Genomic DNA, 23,823 nt, shown 5'->3' on the forward strand with positions numbered 1-23,823 from the left:
GCACTCACTTCTCCCAGCTTGTCCAGCTTCACATACGTCTCCAGCTTCCCAAAGCCAATCTCCGACTGCACAAGAAAGCACAAAGAGACAGGGTGGGAGGGGCTGCCTTCTACAGCCGGGGGGCCCTACTGCACTAGCACCCCTCCAACGACTTCGTGATTATTTGTGCTCGTCATAGCAGGAGGACGGTTATAGGTGATAGAGACTTTATCCCACCTTTTTTGTGCTGCAGAGAAGGTGGCAAGCAGGTGGGAGCTCTGGGAAAGAATAAATGTGACTCTACCACTAAAGCACCATTCCAGCATCAATGACCCATTGCAGAATCCACCTACAGCATGCCCCCCCCCAAGTCGGGAGGGGCTCCTGGTCACTGTTCCTACTGCAGTGAAAGGACAGAGTAGGCAGTTGGGGGGAGGCTATAAGTACTTGTCTTAGCCTTTAAAGCCCTGAATGGCATGGGGCCAGGTGACCAAAAGGTTGCCTTCTCCCATACACACCTGCCCAAACCTCTTTAGAGACCCCCAGCAAGTGAGATAAGGAAATGGCTATTAGGAGAAGGGCCTTTTCAGTGGTGGTGCTCTTTAAGCTTTCTGGTGCCAGGTGAATGCCTTTCTTTATTCTCCCATGCCTTTATAATCTGTGATCTTTAAAGATCTGAAAGCTGGATTAGCGGAGGTGCTGTTTGTGCAAAATGAGGCCCCCTTGCTCAATGAGACTCTCCGCCTCCTGCTGCCCCACACCCCCTAAATCTGCTGTAGAGGGTTGGGGGAATCCCCAGAATGGGGCAGGGCAGGGAAGAGGGTGAAAAGTCCTGTTTTGCACACAGACTTCCTTCGACACATGCAGACCCACAAAGCACAATGGCAAATTCCAACCTGAATTTTGATCCCAGTGATTGCATATTTTGTATTTTTAGTTCTACTGTGAATTTTATTTCAGCATTCCCACCTCTGCTGAAAATGTATACACAGTCATTGTTTTCATGATACTGTTAATATTGTGTTTTATCGTTTTATTTGGCCAATCACCCAGAGAACTATGTCATGGGAGAGGGGCACTATAAAGAAAACCCAAGTGAACAAATTGCATTTAAATCTGACTTACCAAAGAGACTCTCCGTAACCGTCTGCTCAAGGGCTTGTCAAACAGGGGGCTGTTTAGAGTGAGCTTCTCGAGGTAACCTTCCGGCAGGCGGATATCAGCGGGAAGTGACAGGCGCTTGTTAATGTCCTGGAGAGGGGAGGAAAATGGGGTCCAAATTCTGGGGGCAGAACTAGAGCTTGTAAACCCTCAATGAAGACTGGTGTCTTCTGAGGGCTTTCTCTGTCGTTGGGCCCCCTGCAGGATTCCCTTCTGAAGGGCACGCCTCAGGATGTCTCAGCTGGCAGAGCCTGAGACTCTTAACCTCAGGGTTGGGGCTTCAAGATTCCTGCATTGCAGGGGTTGGACTAGATGACCCTCGTGGCCCCTTCCAATCCTACAATTCTATGAATCAGGCTTTCACACAGGCATTCCTCAGAGCATTAGGAGATGATTCAGCTGCATCGGTGTGACTTTTACCTGCCTGATTTCACAGAAGGTTAAAAGTGCCGGCTGAGGGACTATGATCCATGTATGGTGGGGCTGCAAAAAAGTTAAAAGATTCTGGGAATGTATCCACAATGAGTTAAAAAAGATGTTAAAAATTTCTATAGAGAAAAAAACCAGAAGCGTATTGGGAAAGGATATCCCACAAGATAAGAAAAAATTATTCTTATATGCCACAGCTGCAGCTAGACTACTACTTGCAAGGAACTGGAATGGAAATATTATCCCCACAAAGGAAGATTGGATATGTAAATTAAGCAAATTTATAGAGTTGGTGAAGTTAACAGCAACCATAATGCATCAGACTAATCAGAATTTAAGGTCGGAAAGGCAATGCTTTGAGGATTACATGAAAAAATTACCTGTTCTAAGGATAATATGGTGATATGGATAGACTAAGTTTGTAAAGTAGAACTAGAAAAAAGTAATATATTAAGGATATTAAGGATGACCAAAAGATGCAATGTTAATAAGAATCTAAAGATGATGATGAGTAATGGGGGAGGGAAGCCACATGGGTGTATGCTTTATTTTTGTTTTTGTCTTTGTTTCTGTTTTTGTTTGGTTATTATTTTGTATTGTTATTGCTAATTGAATATTGTGTACCTTTGGAAAATAAAATAAAATTATTGGCGGGGGGGGCGTGCCAGCTGAAGGAGTCTGTGAAAAGTAAGTATATTGCTAGGTAACTGAACAATTCACACTATTTTATTTAAGGTTTCTTGGCGCAGACTTCGTTATTTCCTGGCTTTTGGGGGGGGGGAGAGAATGAGTGTGGGTCATATAGACAGTGGTACTTCTGGTTACGAATTTAATTCATTCTGGAGGTCTGTTCTTAACCTGAAACCGCTCTTAAACTGAGGTACCACTTTAGCTAATGGGGTCTCCCGCTGCCACAGCCGCAAGATTTCTGTTCTCCTCCTGGGGAAAAGTTCCTAACCCGAGGTACTACTTCCGGGTTAGCGGAGTCTGTAACCCAAAGTGTTTGTAACCCGAGGTACCACTGTAGAGCCATCTCTATACATTCCTTCCATGGTCCTCTCTAAAAAGTGACTTGTGCGAAAGGGAGATGAAGAGAGCCCCTCAGTGACAACTGCTCTGAACTTTGCACGCCTATCTTTAATGCTCGCACCTCGGTGGAGATCTTGCGCGCTGGGTTGTTCCTCATGCGCACTCGGACTGGAGATTGCACCTCATCAGATGATGTCCCTGACGCCTGGTCGCTCTCACCATCTGAACCCATCTTGAGGTCTTCGTGGACAATTTCTGCATCACAGAGAGATGGAGACAGCACAGGCAGGGAAATTAAAAACCTTCTTCTCAAGCAACTCCCTCTAATACCCCTCAAGGATCTCCCGTGGTTCTCAATATGTCATTGTACCTTCCCTTCATGGCCACCTACCCACTGCCCCCCACCTTTGCAAAAAAAATTCCATTCTGTGGGACAGCCTGTCACTACAATTGGCCTCCCACAAGCAAAAAACAAATGGGTCTGGTCTTTAATGGAGCAGACTTCTGAATTGGGCTGTCACATTTTGAAATGCTCCCCTATCTACATTGAAAGCTCCTCGCAAACAGAAAATCAGTGCAGGAGGCAAAAGTCTGGGCTAGAAATTTTCTTCCTGATGTACCTGTTTTCTCTTTTCAGTTAATTTTTCAGTGTTAGACCATTCAAAAGCCACTCCCTCCAGCCCCCTCCGTCTGCTGCTTACGTAGACCAAGACCAAGACCTAGCTGCTTTGAATAACATGCCCCACATGCACAAATTTCCCCTTTCTCGCCCCAATCCAATTTGACCATGTGTGTTATAAAGTACCATATTTTATTAAGAAAAGTCCACTATAGCCCAGTATGGTATTAAAGTAGCCGGTGGTTTTCATTTTTTAAATAGATTGTTATGGTTGATACAACAGAAACTTGCACAATGTCATGTAATGAGTTCATGGCCAAGAAAGTCCACACCCAAGGCAACAGAGCAAGGATGGGAAATGTGTGGCTTTCCAGGTATTGCAGCACTCCAAACTCCCATCCGCCCCAGTCAGCCTGGCCAATGGTAAGGGATGATGGGAGTTGTAGTCCAACAACATCTGGAGGGCCAGAGGTTCCCCATCCCTGCTCTAGGCACTGAATATGTTTTAAATACCAACAGGGACCTTATAACCTGTGTCTAATAAACTGTTTCAATTAAAAAAAATAAACAGATAGATGTTGGTTTCATGTCAGTTTCACTTCCATTTCACATCACACCACCCTGTTCTGTGTGACATCTTACCTGATAAAGAGCTGAGGAGATTGCAAGCGCCTGCCACACTTTTTTTTACATTTTGGTTGACTCTTGTAAAGGTGGAGATTGGGGAGCTTTCACTCCTGGGGATCTAGAAGGACAGGAAGCCGCTTCAGACCAAGTCATTCTGCTGGTCCATCTAGGTAAGCAGCAGTTTTCAGACAGGAGACCTTCCAGTCCTTCTGGAGATGCCAGGGACTCCCTCATGGAGCCACAGCCCTGTCCCTAGGAGCCTTTGTGAAACTGAGATGAAACCGAAACGCTTCTTTCTGGTCAAAAATGGCAACTGACGCAACATTGAGCCACAAATCTTAAGATCTGTGTTGATAAGGAGCTAGCCCCTGAAACCAAGATCCCTGGGAATAAGGCCCCTAAGCCTTGGTTCCCAGCACCCTTCCCAAAGGCCTTCTGAAGCAAGAAACAGAAATGAAAGGCTCAGGGTCCCCAGACTTCTTGCTCCAGGGATTCCCAGCTCTGATGCAGCCCAGCTTACTGACGAGAGGCCCAGGTTGAAAGGATTTCAGGTGGGACTCCAGAAAGGCTCTCCTTTGGACCGGCCAGCACTGGCCAAGCCCCTGCCCACACAAGGGGGAGGTGCAATAGTCACCTAGTCGGGCGGAGCGGTTGAGGTGGGCGCTCAGGCTGCGGCTGACGGCCAGTCGGGGCCTGCGGAAGGAGCCTGCGTAGCGGTGCAGGAGGGCGTGGACGCTGCGGGAGGTGCTGGGGCGCACGCTCTTCCCTGTGGGGCCTGGGGGGAGGGAAGCGGGGAGGGAGGGAAGCCCACACATGGACAGCCAGATGGGGCAGGTGATACAAGAGTTATGAGAGGCACCAGAGAGTCAAGCGGGCAGCGGGATGGAGCGGGATGGGGGGCGGAGGACACAGCAGTTAGCAGCAGAGGCAGCGTTGGCATTGGGGAAAGAGCCCACCCAAATGTCCATCGCGCCACCCAACCACAAAGGAGAGTTTAAGGGATTGAGAAAAGAAAGTGTGATATAAACAGGGAGGAGGGTGAATAGGAGGCAAATAGGAATCGCAAACACTCCAAAAGGAGGGAAAAAGTTTGGACACAGTGGAAGAGAAGCACAGATGGCAAAAGCTCACAGGAAGAGAAAGCAATATGCATAAAGAGGCAGGGAGGGGAAGGGAGTCACACCACCAGAATGAAAGGAAGGCAGAAATAAAGCAGATACACAAAAAGAAACAAACAGAGGGAAGAAAAAGAGAGAGAGAAATATGAAGGAAGGAAAAACAAAAGAAAAATCAAAGCAGAACGGGAATCAAACTTAAAGTGGAATGAAAGGGGTGTAATGGAAAGGCAGGACTTACCTGAGAGGCACAGCCTTCTCCCCACAGCTCTGGTAACCTGAGACACCCCCACTTCAATATTTGAGGAGTGGGGAGGACAGTTATAATGAACCCCAATGACCACCTGATCTGCTTCCATCACAGCCGAGGACCAAACTTTCCAGCATCTGATGCCAGAGCCACATCAAGGCCTTTACTCTACCTGGCAGGGACAGGTTTCTATATGGCTTAAAATCAAGAATGTTTTCCAGTGTGGTCTCTGGAGCACCTAGCAGATACCTTGGAATCCCCAGGTTTCACTTTAAAAAAGAAAGCCAACAAGTTTCTAGTCTGCAGTGTGACAGAGATAACCTAAAAATGGCAAAGACAACTATAATCTGAATACACCTATGAGAGACTTCTGGTGATAAGGATTAGCCCCCTTCACAGTTCCTTCTTCTTTCCTCAAGGGGAGCTATCCCTCTTCCCCATCCCTTCCTCCTGGTTTTCAATGCTCAGTGACTGGATCAGTAGCCAGCCATTCTCTGTGGTCTTTCCCTCCCTCTGACTGCCAGAGGATTTGCAAGATGGGAGCAAAGGCCTCTTACTGGGCTTCAGTGCAGCAAAAAGCAGCAAAAAGCCTCTTGTGCTGCTTCTGCTGACACCAAAGCTCAGCATAGACAGAGAGAAACACTCCCTGCCCCCATGTGTCTGCTGCATCCATCCAGCGTAAGCAATCTCATCCGCATTCTCTGCAAGTCATAAAACCAGGAGGAGGGGATTCGTGTGCTGCTCAACCTCCCCTGTCACGCTGCCAAGGAGATTTGTGGAAGGCAGCTGATGAGTCCTATTCCCACTCCCCCTTCATTGCCACCCTCTGCAGTCAAGGCAACACCTCACCCTAGCAAAGGCGGTACAGTCTTATAGGAAGTGGCCTCACCTGGGCAGAAGAGAAGACCCCTCGCCAATTTGCAGTGGCCACCTAGTTCTGGTTGCCAAGATCCCTGCAAAGAATACTGGACAGGAAGCTCTTGCCAAGTACTTTCTGAAGCAGGGAAACGGAAGCTGCTGTTGGACTCCAATTCCCATCATCCTTGATCACTGGCCCTGCTGGCTGGGGTTGATGGGAGCTGCGAATTCAGCAACATCTAGGGCTGAGGGTCCCCATCTTTGTTCTTAGGATAATCCAGTGCTTTTTTTCTTTAAAAAATGTTTAGGGGTACTCTCATTTTCCTACTCATATTGAAATAATGTTCAGGTGTATGAATACTCCTGCATCCCCCCCCCCCGAGAAAGCACTGGATAAATCATTTGTGAAATATGATGGATAACACTCATGGAAACTTGAAATTGGTTGGTAAGTAGGTGGAATCTATTAAATGTCTAATTCCCAAATCAGTAACAAGCCTGCGTTTTAAGTCAACAAACTTTAATATTTCTGTAATTCAAAACCAAATGGATTAGGGGTTAGTTTATATTCTCTATGCCTAAATGGTCTGCATGACTAAGCTTCCAAACATCACTGTTTTTCACATGCTCTGGTGTTGGTTGCTACCCCCCCTTGTTTTTTTGAGAGAAATGTGAATGTCCCGTTTTATGTTAGTCTTTTGACTGCCCTAAACCAAACATTTTAAAAGGTTGGATCTGAAACGAAGCAGCGACCTATCATGTTTGACTAGTATCTACCTGGCAGATTCAACATTTCCTTTTCATATGGTGTTCATTTCTGATCCAGCTGTTTGATTTGTGGTCAAAATCTCTCTTGCATTTCACACTGAAAAGCAGCTCCTTGTTGCTTGTTGATCAGTAAACCTTTAGACTCGAGTGCTGGGTGGCCCGGGCAGGTTCATGCTTCCTCTCCAGGTTAGTAAACAGAGCATGCAAGAAAGCAGATGCATGACCCTGAGACGAGCAAGCCTGGGGGAAACCACCATTTTATGCCCGCTACTTTCTCAAGAATTGGCACATTAATTGAGATCTTGAATTAAGAGGTAAGGCTGCATCCAATGCCAGTCCTGAGCAGAGCACTCCCTGAAATTAATGGACAGGACTAACTCAGGTTCATACATTTCAATGGGTCTACTCTGAGTAGAGCTAGCTATAACTTTTGACTGAGTTTGTAACATGGTGAGCTAATTACAATTTCTGACAGGAAAAGTTTACCCAATGCCAGCAAGACTGAAAACAGTTATGTAATATTTGCACACATTAAGCTACTTGCATCTTCTTACAACAAGGGTGTTTTTTAAGAAGTTAGAACTTTGAACCAGAAATTCACTGAAAAGTACAATGAACCTATGAAGGCAAAAAGACAGGGACGGAGGAACCACCAGGAGACACCAGTGCCTGTATGATGTATGCACTGAATTAAGTACACTTACGGTTTTTCTTTATTAAGCAGTTTATAAACTTTTCCAAATAAATAAAAGTATTAAGCAAAAAGGTCCCAGCACCTGACCACTGAAATCCTCAGCCTGAACAAACTGCAAACAATCTTCCCTGTGTCCGCCCCCCCCCCGCCCCTACTCTCTGAAACATTAAGGGCTAGAAGCTTGCTCTTTTAGCAATACTTCAAGTTGGAGGGTTCCATAGTAGGCAGCAGACTCTGAGCAAGAGGTGGCCCTCCTTAGTGCGTTCCTGGGCATGTGAGAGCATCGGGGGAGCTCCCCCGCCACATGCACGGTTCTCCGCTGCTGGCAATCGAGAGCACTCACCATTATCGCTGCTGCTGTTGTTCTCCTCTAGGTTGATGGGCTCATTGAGGTTTTTCTCTGCTGTCCGGCTCCCACGCAGCGTCATGGACAGCTGCCGCTTGATCTTCTTCATCCGATCCATGGTGGGGAAACGGCTGAAGTCACTGCACGTGGCAACAAGGAAACAGGGGGTTAACCCACAAGGTGAGCATGTGAGCAACTTCCACTTGACAGGGAATGGGGACGGGGAAATGCCAGTCCACAGGGCGAGATACAAATCCTAACCCCAATCCACTCTCAATGTAGGATAAGCCAGATGTAGCAAAATGTACGCATATACAGTATACTTCATTATGAATCACCCTGTATTTATCATTTTAATTCTGCTTCTTTGCCTACAAGGTGACCCATAAAATATTTCAATGCTAAAAAACAACACCCACTTAAAAGTCTGCATATATGCAGTCAATAACACACGTGGGCGGGGGGCTAATCCAGGGACACAAGAGTGCACAAGGGGAGGGGACTCCTGGGTCCTTTGAAGAGCCATCTCACGTGCTACTCATATTCAAAATGCATCTGCTTCTTAAACTGTATTTTTAGGCATGTAAAATATTTATGTCTCGAGTTGTGTACTATGGTGACTACAGTGAAAGAACTAAAAGTAAAAAGTCTCTGGAAGTATGTGGGGAAGGAATTTTACAAAGTTAAGAAAACTATCGATCAGATGCCTGGAAAAATAAAGAAAAGGTCCGCACATGTTTCTGGAATGCAGGTAAGGAGGGGGAAGTTTCCACAGCTGTGGACCCCCCCCCCTGAGAATGCCCAACTGCAGGACCCTTAACAGCACAATCCTAACTGCCTCTACAAAGAAATAAGCTCTATTGAATTCAATGGGGTTTACTGCCAGGTAAAATAGGTTAGGATTGCAGCATAATCTGGGAGCAAAGAAGCACCTGGAAATGGATATGTTTATGAAAGGCAGCTTTTGCCCTTTAATTTGCCGTTTCAGTTGCGTAGCTGAAAACCCAGTCTGTCACTCAATTTCTCCCAAGCTTTTCTTTCAAACAAGGTTGCAAAGAAAGCTGATAAGAGGTTCCTCAAGAAGATTAGTAACTGCTTGAAGGACAGCTTGCCCAGCACCACACAGCTCCAGCTGCTAAGTCCGAGTCCGGCCACTTGCGCTCAAGCTCAGGATTCCCAACACTTTCAGGCGGGGGACATTTCCAGCCCCATTTGGAGAGGCTGGGGGTTGAGCTATGGCCCTTTCACAGAAGCAGTGGGGATACAAATACTACATGCTCTCTGTTCATGTAGAGCTTGAGGAGGCCTAAGAGAACGGAATGTGCAGCCGCAAACACTCCCCAGAATCCTCTGCAACATACAGGGGCTCCATAGCAGATTTGGGGTCCCAGGCTGACAAAAGGAAAAGGAAAGTGTTCCCCCCCAAAAAAGAGAAAATGTGAAATCCACTGCTCTGAGGCATCGAAAATTCCCAAGGCTGCACATATTCACATTTGAGGAGCTTACTCTAGATTTGGGGGGAAATGAGACACGGGGGGGAGAGGGGTGACCCAAACCCTTCCTTTTGTAGAAGGATGGGTTTTATTTTACGCTTATCACCATATTTGGAGCTGGGAAGAAATTTTGCCCCAGGGCCAATTGGCTAGCGACACCATTAAGCATAATTCATTCCAAGCGCATAATTTGGAGGGTGTGTGTCCATGCTCATCATACACACAAAGAGCCAGCCATAACAAAGAAGAGAAGGAAAATGATTTCATTGGAGGCTTGAACCAGCCTCGTTTGGTCACAAGCTGTATTTTTGGGTATTCTTGCTTTCATCTGCCTCTTGAGCCTTTCCGTAATGAATGGTGGGGTTAAATATAGCCCCAGGAGCCGGAGAGTGTGCGAGGAAACCGCCCAGTCTGGGTATTCAGTTGACAGATGGAATCCAAAGGCAGCTTAAGAAAAACACAGGTGATGGTCTGCTTGGGGTCAGGTTCTTCAACTGCAAGACACACGGACACAACTGAGATAGGTGCAAGTCAGAGGCTCACCAGCAGCTGTGACAATTTCAACCAAGCCTGCAGCACTGGGAAGTCTTGGATCCAGACGGCAGTTATTCTGAATGACCAGAACTATTATGAGACGCCAGCAGTGTGTGAAACTCCCCTTGGTCTGGGCACATTTTGCTACTAGGAATTTCATTAGCGTGAGCGGTTTCTGAGCTCTGGACACAGTACTGTGCCTAACATTTCAGATTAAAACTGCAGAGTGGAAGGAAAGGAGGACCTTTTTCTGCCTTCCCACTTCTGGCCACTCTCTGAAGACTGGAGAAGAGACCCTCTTAAGAATATCAGGGGGGTGGGCAGGGGAAGGACCAGACCATGTGAAAAATGAACATAAGATTTTAGCTGCAGTTCATTCATTTTCAGCTTTGTATTCTTGTTCTAAAAAGTGTGCCTAGACATTCTGTTGTTGCGCCCATAATATCAATTTAAGGTGCTGTTATGAGAATTATAAGGTCTAAGATAATAATAATAATAATAATAATAATAATAATAATAATAATAATAATAAATTTTATTTATATCCCGCCCTCCCCAGCCGAAGCTGGGCTCAGGGCGGCTAACAACAATCAAAATAATCCAACATTCTAAAAACATTCATTATAAAATTAATTAAAATCAAATTAAAATCAAATTGATGGCAACCATTAAGCAAAATTCTGTGCAGATTGCCAGAGGAGGGGGTCAGGCTGCGCCCTGACCAAAGGCCTGGTGGAACAGCTCTGTCTTGCAGGCCCTGCGGAAAGATGTCAGGTCCTGCAGGGCCCTAGTCTCTTATGACAGAGCGTTCCACCAGATTGGAGCCGCGGCCGAGAAAGCCCTGGCTCTAGTTGAGGCCAGCCTAACCTCTCTGTAGCCTGGGATCTTCAGGGTGTTTTTATTTGCAGACCGTAAATTTCTCTGTGGGACATACCAGGAGAGGCAGTCCCGTAGGTATGAGGGTCCTAGGCCGCATAGGGCTTTAAAGGTTAAAACCAGCACCTTAAACCTGATCCTGTACTCCACCGGGAGCCAGTGCAGCTGGTATAGTACCGGATGAATGTGATCTCGCAGCAAAGACCCCATAAGGAGTCTCGCCGCGGCATTCTGCACCCGCTGGAGTTTCAGTGACCATTATCAGGTACCCTGGCAAACAGGATTTCTGTTGTAGACCACCTCCTCTGCTGCTGACCGCCTCCTTCTGTGATGTATGTATGATGTTTTGGGGGGTGGTCTTGGGCTACATGGTGAGCAATTTCAAAATCTATATAAGGGCTTGCACACCAATGTTCTGGGTTTCTCCTCCCTCCTGCTTGGGGGTCTGAGCACCCTATTGCAACAGTTTAATAAAGATCAGGCTTACTTGTCGCTTTGCTTCTCAATATTCTCTGGCTGGCCTTTGTTTTTTTCTCCTACCGATAGAGAACCTACATAAGGACTCTCTACGGGCTCTTGGGAGCAGTTTTTTCTTATAACAGTGCCATTTAGCTCCAAGCTTCCATATCTCAGTTTCTAACACTGGACAATGGCCGTCATTATGGACATGGTTCATTCACTAGGGACTCAAATTGCTACTGTCAATATCAATAAAAGAAACCACATGCACTTACTGTCCTTGCAACAGCAGATGTTGACAACCTGGCTGTGAGCCTCCCCCAGTCCAAAACAGCCCATTATTCATCTACAGTGGTACCTCTGGATGCGAACGGGAACTGTTCCGGAGCCCTGTTCGCATCCTGAGTAGAATGTAGGACACGACTGCGCATCTGCACAGGTCGTGTTTCGCCACTTCTGCACATGCGCGTGATGTCATTTTGAGCGTCTGCGCATGCGCAAGCAGCAAAACCCGGAAGTAACGCGCTCCGTTACTTCCGGGTCGCCGCGGGGCACAACCCAAAAATGCTTAACCCGAAGCTACTTCAACCCAAGGTATGACTGTATTGCAGTTAGTGAGGAATTCAACAGCCTTGTAGTTGTTAAAGGTAAAGGGACCCCTGACTGTTAGGTCCAGTCACGGACGGCTCTGGGGTTCTGGCGCTCATCTCGCTTTATTGGCCGAGGGAGCCGGCGTACAGCTTCCGGGTCATGTGCCCAGCATGACTAAGCCACTTCTGGTGAACCGGAGCAGCGAACGGAAATGCCGTTTACCTTCCTGCTGACGTGCTTTTGAACTGCTAGGTGGGCAGGAGCAGGGACCGAGCAACGAGAGCTCACCCCGTCGCGGGAGTCGAACCGCCAACCTTCTGCTTGGCAAGCCCTAGGCTCTGTGGTTTAACCCACAGCGCCACAAAAAAATGAGAGGGGCTGCATTCAATATAGTGCTAAGAAGATGGTGAGAAACATAATATTCTCCCTCTCTCCTTCCCCTGGAGGTCCCCTCAAACTTCCAGAGCAGGTTTGGGTATGGTACAGGGCATGCACAGATGGAGGGAGAGAATCCTCTTCTGCCAGAGAAAAATGGTAGTTGAATAGTGCCCATGGTTTATTAACTGCACTCCAGCCCATGTTGTTTACTGACTGTAAAAGAGAGGCCTGCTTTTACTCCTTAAACTGCAGTCTGATGAGCAGACATCAGCAGGTGAAACTTTTGACAGCAAGGAGATAAACATCAGCACCTATTCCAGCCTGTTGTGAAAGACATAGCTCCAAATGGTTGCAAAGACTAACTTAGGACATCAGAGGCAACGTCTGACATTCTCTGGCACAGGACCTCTGAAGGTCCCAGTGCTGGTTGTGCCGCTGGGGCTGATGGAGCAGAGGGCCTTGGGAATCACATCGTGTGTGTGTGTGTGTGTGTGTGTGTGTGTGTGTGTGTGTGTACGCGCGCACGCTGATGCAAGGGTGTGCACTAGGGGGATGTTCCCAGCACTGGAAGTTCATTTGCCACCTTGGTGTGGGGTCAACATGTGGTCACAAGCAGAGTTCGCGACTGGTGGCCAATGGCACAATTTCCAGGGATATATACCTGACAGCTTTACCCTGTTTTTTGCATTGTCTACTTCCAGACTGAGCCTCCATGGCTATGGTGTATGCTCCACTGGCAAAGCAGAAAAAAATGGCCCACTTCCAGGATGTTTCCCCCTACAAATAAGAAGATTGTCTTCTTATGTGAGCACCAAATTTAGCATTTCTATTTTGTGCAGAAATATCCTGACACTTTTGCTTTTCCATAGAGTTAGCCCCAAGTGTCTCTCATATATACCACCAATAACTGTTAGGCCATTCACAAGCATTAAAAATGCAGTCTAAAAAGCAATGTACAATAAAGCAAGAATCGGAAGAATACAATGCTATGCAGGCAAAAGTCAACAAGTTTAAGTACAAAAGAGAGAAAAACTCAAGTTGGAATACAAGGGAAGTGAGAAACAAGTTGGTCTTGGAATATCCATGGTTCCCTCTCTGTTCCTCTTTGGCTTTCTGTCAAATGGCTATTCATAGTGGTATTTAGCATATTTCTGACTACTAAAACTTTTCCATTCCATCAGGCTTATGCAGGAAACTAAGAACAGACCTTTCCACAACACTGATTTCTGATTCTTTTATGTACAATTGTTGTAAACTGCTCTAGTTTTCTTAATGAATAAGCTGTATATAAATACTTTTGATAAATAAATCCTTCTGCCTTTCTGCTGAGTAGACGTAGACGTAGACACACACACACACACACACACACACACACACACTGCTAACAATATAAACATCTTATTTATTTTAAATACTTATGTTCTGCCTTTTAGGACAAAGGTCTCACAAGGCAGCTTAACAAAATAGACACTAAAAGAAATGAAAAGAAATGCAATGCAATGTGTGCATCCTTCCACGGCTGTGTTTTTGATGCTGATCAAGACAAAAGCATGGCTTTTTTGTTCTGAAACCTTAGCAATGTACTGCCCTCCTCTGAGTATAATTTGAATGGATTGATTGAATTTCAAGGACAGAAGCTATGGATATTGTCCAGCCTTCAAGACAAATGGCACAAACATTATGTGTGTACTGTGGTCGATTACATTTTTCCAACCTCTAACCTTTATTGTTGTTAGCCGCCCTGAGCCCGGCTTTGGCTGGGGAGGGCGGGATATAAATAAAAATTTATTTTTATTATTATTATTATTATTATTATTATTATTATTATTATTGCGTATCCTTGACGTTTAAAACGATGGTGGTGAGGCTGGCAGAACACGATGGAACCTTGAAACCAGGATCAGCGCTCATTCCCTCCCTCTACCGGCAACACACCTTCCACCAGAGGTCGAGGGTATGAAGAGCTGGTGGTATCTGCTGCGTCTTAACCCCCCCCCCCACTAAGCCGCCCTGGGCTCCCTCTCTGCCAGGCCGGCACGGCCGAGCCAGCGCGATGTGACAAGCTGGGCGCCCAGGGCCATGAAGGAGGCAGCAAGCGGTGGATGCAGGCTGGTCTGTCACTCTGCGTTAAAGAGGACTGGGACAGGGGGTGGGGGGAGCCCCCGTGGCCCCCAGTGGCAATCATAGGAAGCGGAGAGCAATGCGTCTCAGAGCGTCGCAGAACAATTGGACTCCAACTCCCATCAGCCCCAGCCAGGAGGGACAATGGTCAAGGGGGGTGGGAGTCGGAGTCCAACCAACATCCAAAGGTCACAGCTTTGCCACCCCTGGTCTGCAGTGTCTGGCAGTGGCTCTCCTGGGTCACAGGCGGGGGCCTTTCACAGCCCCTACCAGGAAATGCATGGGATTGACGGGACTTTGTAGATTCAAAGCGGCTTCTCTGCCACTGAGCTCTGGCCCTTCCCCAACAGTGGCTGCAATCCTAGGCCCTGCTGAAATCAATAGGACTTACTTCTGAGTAGCCTTGGTGAGGACTGTGCTGTCAGACAAATGAGCCTGGCTACGTTAGGGTCCCCTTCTGCCCCACATCAGACAGCGATCAATAAGGCCCCACCCCCATCTCCCCACTTCTTCACCAGTCCTAACCCATACATTCCTGTGCTGGGATGCCTACCCCTGATCTATAAGATGCCCTGCAAGGGGGCTTCTAGGAGCAGGCATCTGGCACAGACATTTGCATCCGGATCATCTAAATTATTTTACCTTACCCTATATTATTTCTTCTGGCTTTATGCCCCGTTGTAGTGCTATCTGGGGTATCTGCTCTTCCAGTTGTACTGCCATCAAGCCACACAAACTCTTCCACTCTCTTAAAATGTTTCCTCCTAGTCTCCCTGTCTCTCATAAGATCTCCCTTGCTGCAGTCTTTTGGTTTTTTGAAAAAGAAACAGATCTCCTTCAGCACTCACTTGCAGCAAGGCTGTCCTTCATCTAGGGGTCGGCAGAGTTCAAGCTGGTGGGATCTGCTTCTACACCCCAAAGACTCAAAGTTCCACCAAGAGGAGGCCAAATGCCAAACAATGGCTTAGGGCAGACATACACTTAGAACTCAGGAAGAGAGCGATTCTGAAGCCACCTTGGCCCAGTAATTTGTTTTCACGATCAGAAACAGAAAAATCTGCTCCTGGTTTCCCCTGAACTTTTATTATTTTCAGCAGCCTTTTGCAGCAGGGAGGATGTTGATATTACTAGAGTTAGACAAATTGCCCAAAGATCCACCAGGAGACCCTGATTGTCAGGGATCGGTTGGCAGAGAAGGGAGGAGAGACCGGAATGTACAGAGAGCACCTGCACTTGAGGGAGAGGAGGAGGGGCTGTCAGGAAACACAGAAAATGAGATCCAAAGGCTGGTATAGCAGAGAAAGGAACAGCCTCTGATGCTTAGGTTTTCACATAAGGAGAGGAGGAAAGGGGGGGGGCTCAGGGAGTTTCTCTGCTGGAAGGGGAACAGGCGCGAGCCACTTCCGGCAACTGAAAGCGACTGAGGCAGACATGCTTTTAAGAGCTCCGTACTGTGCATAGTTTGGGACTTAATAAATCTTGTAAAGACTGGCTGGAATCGCGGGCTGTTATCTCGGCAAGCACCCACATATCATCCTGACACTGATCAACCTTCCACCCACATGGAATATGAAGCTACTGTGCTAGCACCCTCACAGCAGCACAAAGGGTAAAAATGCACCTACAGCTCCAAGCCTGGGAAGCCTATAGAAAACGGCATTTCCATAATTTCAGCTTTCTTTTCATTAAAAGCAAGCTTCTAGCCCTCTTGCACACACAAAACCAGAGAACTTTTAGGCAAAATTTTCAGAGTCCTGTGAACAAAGCATTTCAGAACAGGACAAGGCTGGATCTGGCCTCGGACAACCTGGGTTCAAATTCCTGTTCAGCCACAGAACTCTTGGGGTTTTTCTTGTGAAGACAGTATTATTTTATTATTTATTATTATTTAGTGAATTTATATACCGTCCTATACCCGAAGGTCTCAAGGTGGTTCACAGAAAAGATCAACATAAAAATCGCAATATATATAATCAAAATAAAAACAACAACCCAATAATATCCCCATGAATAATATGAAAAATAAGTCATGTCAGACTAACCTGATCTCATTTTTTGACAGAATTACAAGCCTGGTAGATGAAGGGAACGCAGTGGATGTAGCCTACCTTGATTTCAGCAAGGCATTTGACAAGGTGCCCCATGATATTCTTGTAAAGAAGCTGGTAAAATGTGGTCTTGACTATGCTACCACTCAGTGGATTTGTAACTGGCTGACTGACCGAACCCAAAGGGTGCTCATCAATGGTTCCTCTTCATCCTGGAGAAGAGTGACTAGTGGGGTGCCACAGGGTTCTGTCTTGGGCCCGGTCTTATTCAACATCTTTATCAACGACTTGGATGATGGACTCAAGGGCATCCTGATCAAATTTGCAGATGACACCAAACTGGGAGGGGTGGCTAACACCCCAGAGGACAGGATCACACTTCAAAACGACCTTGACAGATTAGAGAACTGGGCCAAAACAAACAAGATGAATTTTAACAGGGAGAAATGTAAAGTATTGCACTTGGGCAAAAAAAATGAGAGGCACAAATACAAGATGGGTGACACCTGGCTTGAGAGCAGTACATGTGAAAAGGATCTAGGAGTCTTGGTTGACCACAAACTAGACATGAGCCAACAGTGTGACGCGGCAGCTAAAAAAGCCAATGCAATTCTGGGCTGCATCAATAGGAGTATAGCATCTAGATCAAGGGAAGTAATAGTGCCACTGTATTCTGCTCTGGTCAGACCTCACCTGGAGTACTGTGTCCAGTTCTGGGCACCACAGTTCAAGAAGGACACTGACAAACTGGAACGTGTCCAGAGGAGGGCAACCAAAATGGTCAAAGGCCTGGAAACGATGCCTTATGAGGAACAGCTAAGGGAGCTGGGCATGTTTAGCCTGGAGAAGAGGAGGTTAAGGCCATGTTCAAATATATAAAAGGATGTCACATAGAGGAGGGAGAAAGGTTGTTTTCTGCTGCTCCAGAGAAGCGGACACGGAGCAATGGATCCAAACTACAAGAAAGAAGATTCCACCTAAACATTAGGAAGAACTTCCTGACAGTAAGAGCTGTTCGACAGTGGAATTTGCTGCCAAGGAGTGTGGTGGAGTCTCCTTCTTTGGAGGTCTTTAAGCAAAGGCTTGACAACCATATGTCAGGAGTGCTCTGATGGTGTTTCCTGCTTGGCAGTGGGTTGGACTCGATGGCCCTTGTGGTCTCTTCCAACTCTATGATTCTATGATTCTATGATTCTATGTGCTTGCAAGTGCTAGAAACCCAGGCTGGGATACAAATGTAATGAATAAATTATACTATGAACTGGCTCAGTTTATAAACAGGGCAATTATTTAGTAATGAAATAATTGTCTGACTCTACTTATGAACCAAGACAGTTTAAAGAAGGGCAAATAACCTTGTTGCAAACGACTCTACTCCTCAAATCACACATGGACATGAATCCCAAACATGATTCAGCATGACTACTCCTTGTGGGCAAAGAAGGCTGCATCATGGCAGAACAGCGGAAAAGAGTGCAGCTCTGGAGCCTGTGGAAAAGGCATCTTGGGAGCCACAGGTGAGCCAGGCGGCTCTCACTCTTGCTCCAGCTCCAGTCTTTGCTGTGGGGCCCAGGTAACCAACCAGATGGTCTCTGAGTGCTGCTGGATTACAGCATCTGGAGGACACTGGAGGGCATCTGAACTTGAGACCTGCTTCTGGCTGATTCCCACTGGGGTCAGTCCACATCTAGCATTGATACATCACTCCATACAGCCTGACCAAATCAGAAGAGCACATGGGCAGTGCAACTAAGGACAAATGTTTCCAATATTTAGCTTCCCCAAACACTTGGGATTCTCCAATTGCTCTGTCATGCAACAACTTTAGGCTGGTACCTAGAAATGTTTTTGCTTCCCTGACACCCTAATTCAACACGGATAAAAAGGAAAACTTCAAAATGCACACAAAAACATTCCAAGATGTTCTGCATCTGCAGTGCAGGCATGGGTCATGCTGGTTCCACCACCCCACCCCACTTGAGCAGACGCTCCCAGTCCTGGCCCAGTAAACTTCCTATTTATACCTAATCTTCTCTAAGCTGGGCCCGAGAAATCAGCAACCGGTAGCTACACATGAGGCCAAATATATCCTTGGGGTTGCAGTGCTTCCTTCCACCGTCCACACTCCAGGCACTGACGCTCATTAAGAGAAAAGTATGGGAAGTCCTCTCCCCAGATCAGAGAATCCCTTCCCTCTGTTATCCAACTAACAGGTCTGGTCTCCTGCCCGTCTTCTGAGCCTTGACCCTCTGATGGAGAGACTTTAGTCTAAAGGAGTTAAACAGGGACAGGACTTGTCTGCCAGAGTGTGCACTCAGCTGTGTTTGCATCCTCCAGGAATCTGAAGTTCTGCTTCTAGTTTGGAGAGTGAAATAGCAGTATCCAAAAGGTTAGGGTTGGCACCCCATGGTGGTAAAATTAAATTCCACACAATGAAAGAACCAAAACTGGTAAAAAAAAAATCCTTCATTTCAACAGATTTTGCAGATATACAAATCTAATTAATGCCTTGCTGAATCAAAGCAAGGTCTGTCTAATTCAGCAATCTGTCCTGAACAAGATCATCCAGATGCAAGATGAGGCACAAAGGTTATGACTGCCCCCTCGACTACGTCTCAATATCTGCTGCTCAGCAATATACTGCCTTCTACAGAGGTTCAATTTCACTATCACAGCTGATCCTTTGCTATGAATTTGACTAATCTATTTTTTAAAGCCATCTGTGACTGAATTTAGATATGCAGCACAACATAGTTAGACAGCCAGTACGGAAATCCATTTTTGAATACTCCCCTACATGGAGAAATGGCGCTTTAGTTCTACTGCCAACAATTTCATCCTGTCAGGCAGATAAGGGCCTAATATTTTTTTTAAGTCATCACTTCACGGTCTTGCAGTTTAGTCCTGATGCCACCCTGGGCTGCTTCTCAGGAGGAAGCTGCATGCAAGCAAGTGTTAAAAGTTTGCAGTACAGTATCTGTGAAATCCTTGGGGGGGGGGCTTTGCTCAGCATTGCTGGGCCTGTGGAAGACCATTAAGGGGGGTGCATGGAAAAGACTGCTCAGTTTCTTTCTGCTGAGAGATATATTCATTTCATTTTCTCCTTATGTTTATATCCCACGGAACCAATTCTGTGCTGCTGAATGGTGGGGGATGAGCAATGGCAGAGATTTTTTTAAATTGCTAGTTTGTCCCCATTGTGTTTTGAGCAGGTCTGCTGCCTCGGATTAGACATGTAGAAGGTTTTTGACTACCAGCACTGAGTAGCTAGTAGAAAGTCCTGCTCCACTCTGTAAAATTCATTTTGTTTTTTTCACTTGCCACGAGCAACAAGCAACAATCCAGGTCACTGAAGTTCCAAACCCCTGAAAATATTGTTTGGCTTCCTTTCTGGCTTCTGAGATTTCAGCAGGAACTGACCACACATTTTGGAGCAGGACTGCGGCTAGAAACCTGAGGGTTTTTTAAAAAAATGAAAGCTGACATTTGCAGGGAGCCAAACCTTCTGCCTTTACTGTGCATGACCTTCTCTGCTCTCTGAGAAACTGCAACATCTACACAGGACTTCCCATGCATTTCTCCCTGCCTGTCAGAGAACCGCTGCTTACCAAATGTTCCTCAAAATCTTTCTAAAATAGCAGCTTCCAAATAAAGCACACAGAAGAAGGTTGTTGACGCAAATCTGGGCAGCACCATCAGTCAAAAGGACTGACTCATTAAGGAGGCAAACAGAAGAGAAGGCTGCCTTGAGCTTGAGGCTCTACATCCTCATGTTATCATCAAGGGTAAGAAGGCTCATGCTTGCTCTACATATGGTCCACACACACAATCCCCATATGGTCTCCCTAATTAGAAATCCCCTTCCAGGTTTTGTTAATGGAAAGTTAGTTCCTCATCAAGGGCAGGACTTCCACTTGCGCAGCCGGCCTCCCTCCTCCCCCCTTCAACATGGGGTTCCTGGGGCTGGGAGACCGCTCAGAACAGGGCACAAGGGCAAGCAGAAATGCCTAAACAGACAGAATGGTAGGAAGAGCAGGACGTTGAATTCCACCCAAGCTCACTTTCCTGTTGTAGACGTCAAGTTACTAGGAGAGCCAACTTATTGTCCTGAACAGCAAGTTCCTAACTTACCTTTGAGCACATTTGTCTCACCTGACGCTGACTACTTTGTACATATGACCTCCATATGATACACAGTAGAGCAGAGGGGCAGGCAAGGAGAAAATCAAAAACCCAAGAGTGAATCAGCTGCAACAGGCGGCCACTGGTTCTATCTCCCTTTTGCAGCTTGCTCTGCTTTCAATAAGTTCCAGAAGAGCTGAGAGATGCTGCCCTGAAAGAGTTTGCAGAGTGCAAGTTAGCCTCCCCCAACTTGGTGCTCTTTCGCTGTTGCTGCTGGTTGGCAACTCCCATCAGCACCAAGAATCAGGGATGACAGGGCAGTAGGACACCACACACGGAGGCCGCCATATATTGGCTACACCTGTTGGACACTGCCCTGCAGCTGGATGGGGAAGAGTGGCACAGAAATGTATAAATAAGTGCTGTACAGAGAGGGGGCAGAAGGCAAATTCTACGGCCAGGCAAAGGAACTGGGGATGTTCAGCTCAAATGCCCAGTGGGGGAAAACACGGTGGCATTTCTTATGTATTTAAAAGGTAAGTTTTGTTTTGTTTTTCTGGGGGTGAAGTATGAGATTCAGAGCAAGGCAGAAAGGCTCATGCTTAGATATATTCAAGATTAAACAGAAAAAGAAGCTCCAGCAGTGCATTGTATGAGCGTGGTCTTTTTACACAGCATAACTTCAACAGTGTTTTCAAAAGAGGTCAGTCCTAAGTTTCCTTATGAATGGGATTTGTATCTTTTGCATGAGTAAATATAGAATATAGAATGCCATGCACACACCTATTTAATTCTTTAGAGCACCACCACTCAGTGTGTAGAATGAGTGATACGGTCACAGACTTAAATACTCCTGATGAACCATCACACAAGGTTTGAAACACAAGGTGGAGGGAACTGTCCTCTGCCACCCCTCCCTAAATGGCACTTCTGGTGTCAAAAAGGAGGACAGGTCATTCCTGTCCTGTCGCTGACAAAAGGACAGAAAAAAGAGTTTACACTTCACAAACTGCAAGGCTGCATCCCTAGACTGAAAACTGGGGGAGCTCCTTAGTGGACAGAGCTGCCAAGGAAGGTTCTAGAACTGCCCCGCTTGGAGTTATTCAGGAGAAGGTTGGACAAGCTTCTGCCAGGGTTGCTTTAAACAGAGAACAACCTGACAAGAGAAAGCAGGTTGATTTCTCTTTTCCCCAGGAGCCTGAAACAAGGCTTCAGAGGCACAGTTGGACATCAAGGTCCATCTTCCACCAGCAGGGAAAATGAGCACCAACTGGCAGCCTTAGGCATTGTTTGGCAGAGGAAATGCTTGTCTCTGGGTGCCCTGACTGCAATCATCAGTTTCAGAAACCCCAAACCAGTCTTTGGCAGCTTGGTGGGGCCATGGGGAGAACAGTCTGATGTAGAATTTGAATTATGCACTCCCTACCTACTTCCCCATTTTTTCCATCAGATAGAACACTGTGATTGGGACAAATTAAGCAGGATCAGCACAGTCTTAGCATAGTACTATATTTCAGTAATTTATCACTACAGAAACCATTTCATTCTTGGAATAATAATAATAATATTTAAAGGCTCAGAAACCTAGAGGTGAAATAAAGGTAAAAGATATCGATAGGCAACAGGAGCTGCATTGCACCTTACAGCAGACACCGCCAATGGCTACGCCACTTTTTCCTCCCGCTATGTGCACAGGGGGGAAGTTCCATTAGTCCCAGCTCCCTGCCGCACACTTCTGTGATTCAGATGCAGTGAAAATCACCTCAGGGGACCTACTGGCACATGGAAAGCCTTTTACCAGAGCACCCACTTCTTCTGCAATGCGTGAAGCGGACCTTTGGAGTGTGGGAGTGAGCAGGGTAAATTAAAACCAATTCTTTTTTTTTTTTAAGATATTTATTAAAATTTCCAATTTTTATACAAACATAAAGCAAAAAAGTTTAAAAACACATATAGTTCACAATACTTAGTTTTCAATGACATATTTCCCTGACCTCCTCATACCTCCCCTTCTTGTAGTCCAATTCAAATTATTTATTCAGCAAATCCTTATCTCAAAGCATTACAGCTAAAAAAAAACCCTTAATTTCTATCCGACATCATTCAACATTCATTAATTTTACAATATTTCTGTAAATAGTCCTTGAATTTCTTCCAATCTTCTTCCGCCGACTCTTCTCCCTGGTCACGGATTCTGCCAGTCATTTCTGCCAATCCCATGCAGTCAATCATCTTCATCTGCCATTCTTCCAGAGTGGGTAAATCTTGCATCTTCCAGTACTTTGCAATAAGTATTCTTGCTGCTGTTGTAGCATACATAAAGAAAGTTCTATCCTTTTTTGACACCAACTGGCCGACCATGCCCAAGAGAAAGGCCTCTGGTTTCTTCAAGAAGGTATATTTAAATACCTTTTTCAATTCGTTATAGATCATTTCCCAGAAAGCCTTAATCTTAGGGCACGTACACCAAAGGTGAAAAAATGTACCTTCATTTTCTTTACATTTCCAACATTTATTATCGGGCAAATGGTAAATTTTTGCAAGCTTGACTGGGGTCATGTACTACCTATATATCATTTTCATAATATTTTCTCTTAAGGCATTACATGCCGTAAATTTCATCCCAGTGGTCCACAACTGTTCCCAGTCAGCAAACATAATGTTATGTCCAACATCTTGTGCCCATTTAATCATAGCTGATTTGACAGTCTTATCCTGAGTGTTCCATTTCAGCAGCAAGTTATACATTTTTGACAAAATCTTAGTTTTGGGTTCTAACAGTTCTGTTTCCAATTTAGATTTTTCCACCTGGAAGCCAACTTTCTTATCCAAATTGTAAGCCTCCATTATCTGATAATAATGAAGCCAGTCTTGCACTTTGTTTTTTAGTTTCTCAAAACTCTGCAGTTTCAGTCTATCTCCTTCTTGTTCCAAAATTTCCCAATACTTTGGCCATCTGGCCTCCATATTGAGCTTTTTCTGAGCTTTCGCTTCCATTGGTGACAACCACCTTGGGGTTTTATTTTCCAATAAATCTTTATATCTAATCCAAACATTAAACAATGCTTTCCTAACAATATGGTTTTTAAATGCTTTATGTGCTTTAACCTTGTCATACCACAAATATGCATGCCACCCAAAAACATTGTTGAAACCTTCTAAATCCAAAATGTCTGTGTTCTCAAGAAGCAGCCAGTCTTTCAACCAGCAGAACGCTGCTGATTCATAGTAAAGTTTAAAGTCTGGCAGGGCAAATCCACCCCTTTCCTTTGCATCAGTTAATATCTTAAATTTTATTCTGGGCTTCTTGCCCTGCCAGACAAATT

At 45.8% G+C, this 23,823-nt stretch overlaps 1 protein-coding gene across 9 annotated transcripts in view; it reads right to left on the bottom strand.

The window, feature by feature from the left end:
• Positions 1–23,823, bottom strand: part of CDK16 (cyclin dependent kinase 16) — a 59,289-nt gene that overhangs the window by 13,865 nt on the left and 21,601 nt on the right. For 6 of the 9 annotated variants that reach the window (XM_053371381.1, XM_053371378.1, XM_053371383.1 and 3 more), the window contains exons 2-6: positions 7,873–8,015; positions 4,479–4,619; positions 2,720–2,853; positions 1,105–1,230; positions 9–65 (exon numbers count right to left, since the gene is read on the bottom strand). In XM_053371381.1, the coding sequence (XP_053227356.1) occupies positions 9–65; positions 1,105–1,230; positions 2,720–2,853; positions 4,479–4,619; positions 7,873–7,993 (579 nt within the window). In that variant the 5' untranslated portion in view covers positions 7,994–8,015. Of the gene's footprint in view, positions 1–8; positions 66–1,104; positions 1,231–2,719; positions 2,854–3,859; positions 4,056–4,478; positions 4,620–7,872; positions 8,016–23,823 lie in introns of those variants that run through there. The other 3 variants (XM_053371382.1, XM_053371386.1, XM_053371385.1) reach the window with 3 other exon arrangements.

Source organism: Podarcis raffonei, chromosome 17 (genome assembly GCF_027172205.1).
Source record: "Podarcis raffonei isolate rPodRaf1 chromosome 17, rPodRaf1.pri, whole genome shotgun sequence".
NCBI classification, from domain to species: Eukaryota; Metazoa; Chordata; class Lepidosauria; order Squamata; family Lacertidae; genus Podarcis; species Podarcis raffonei.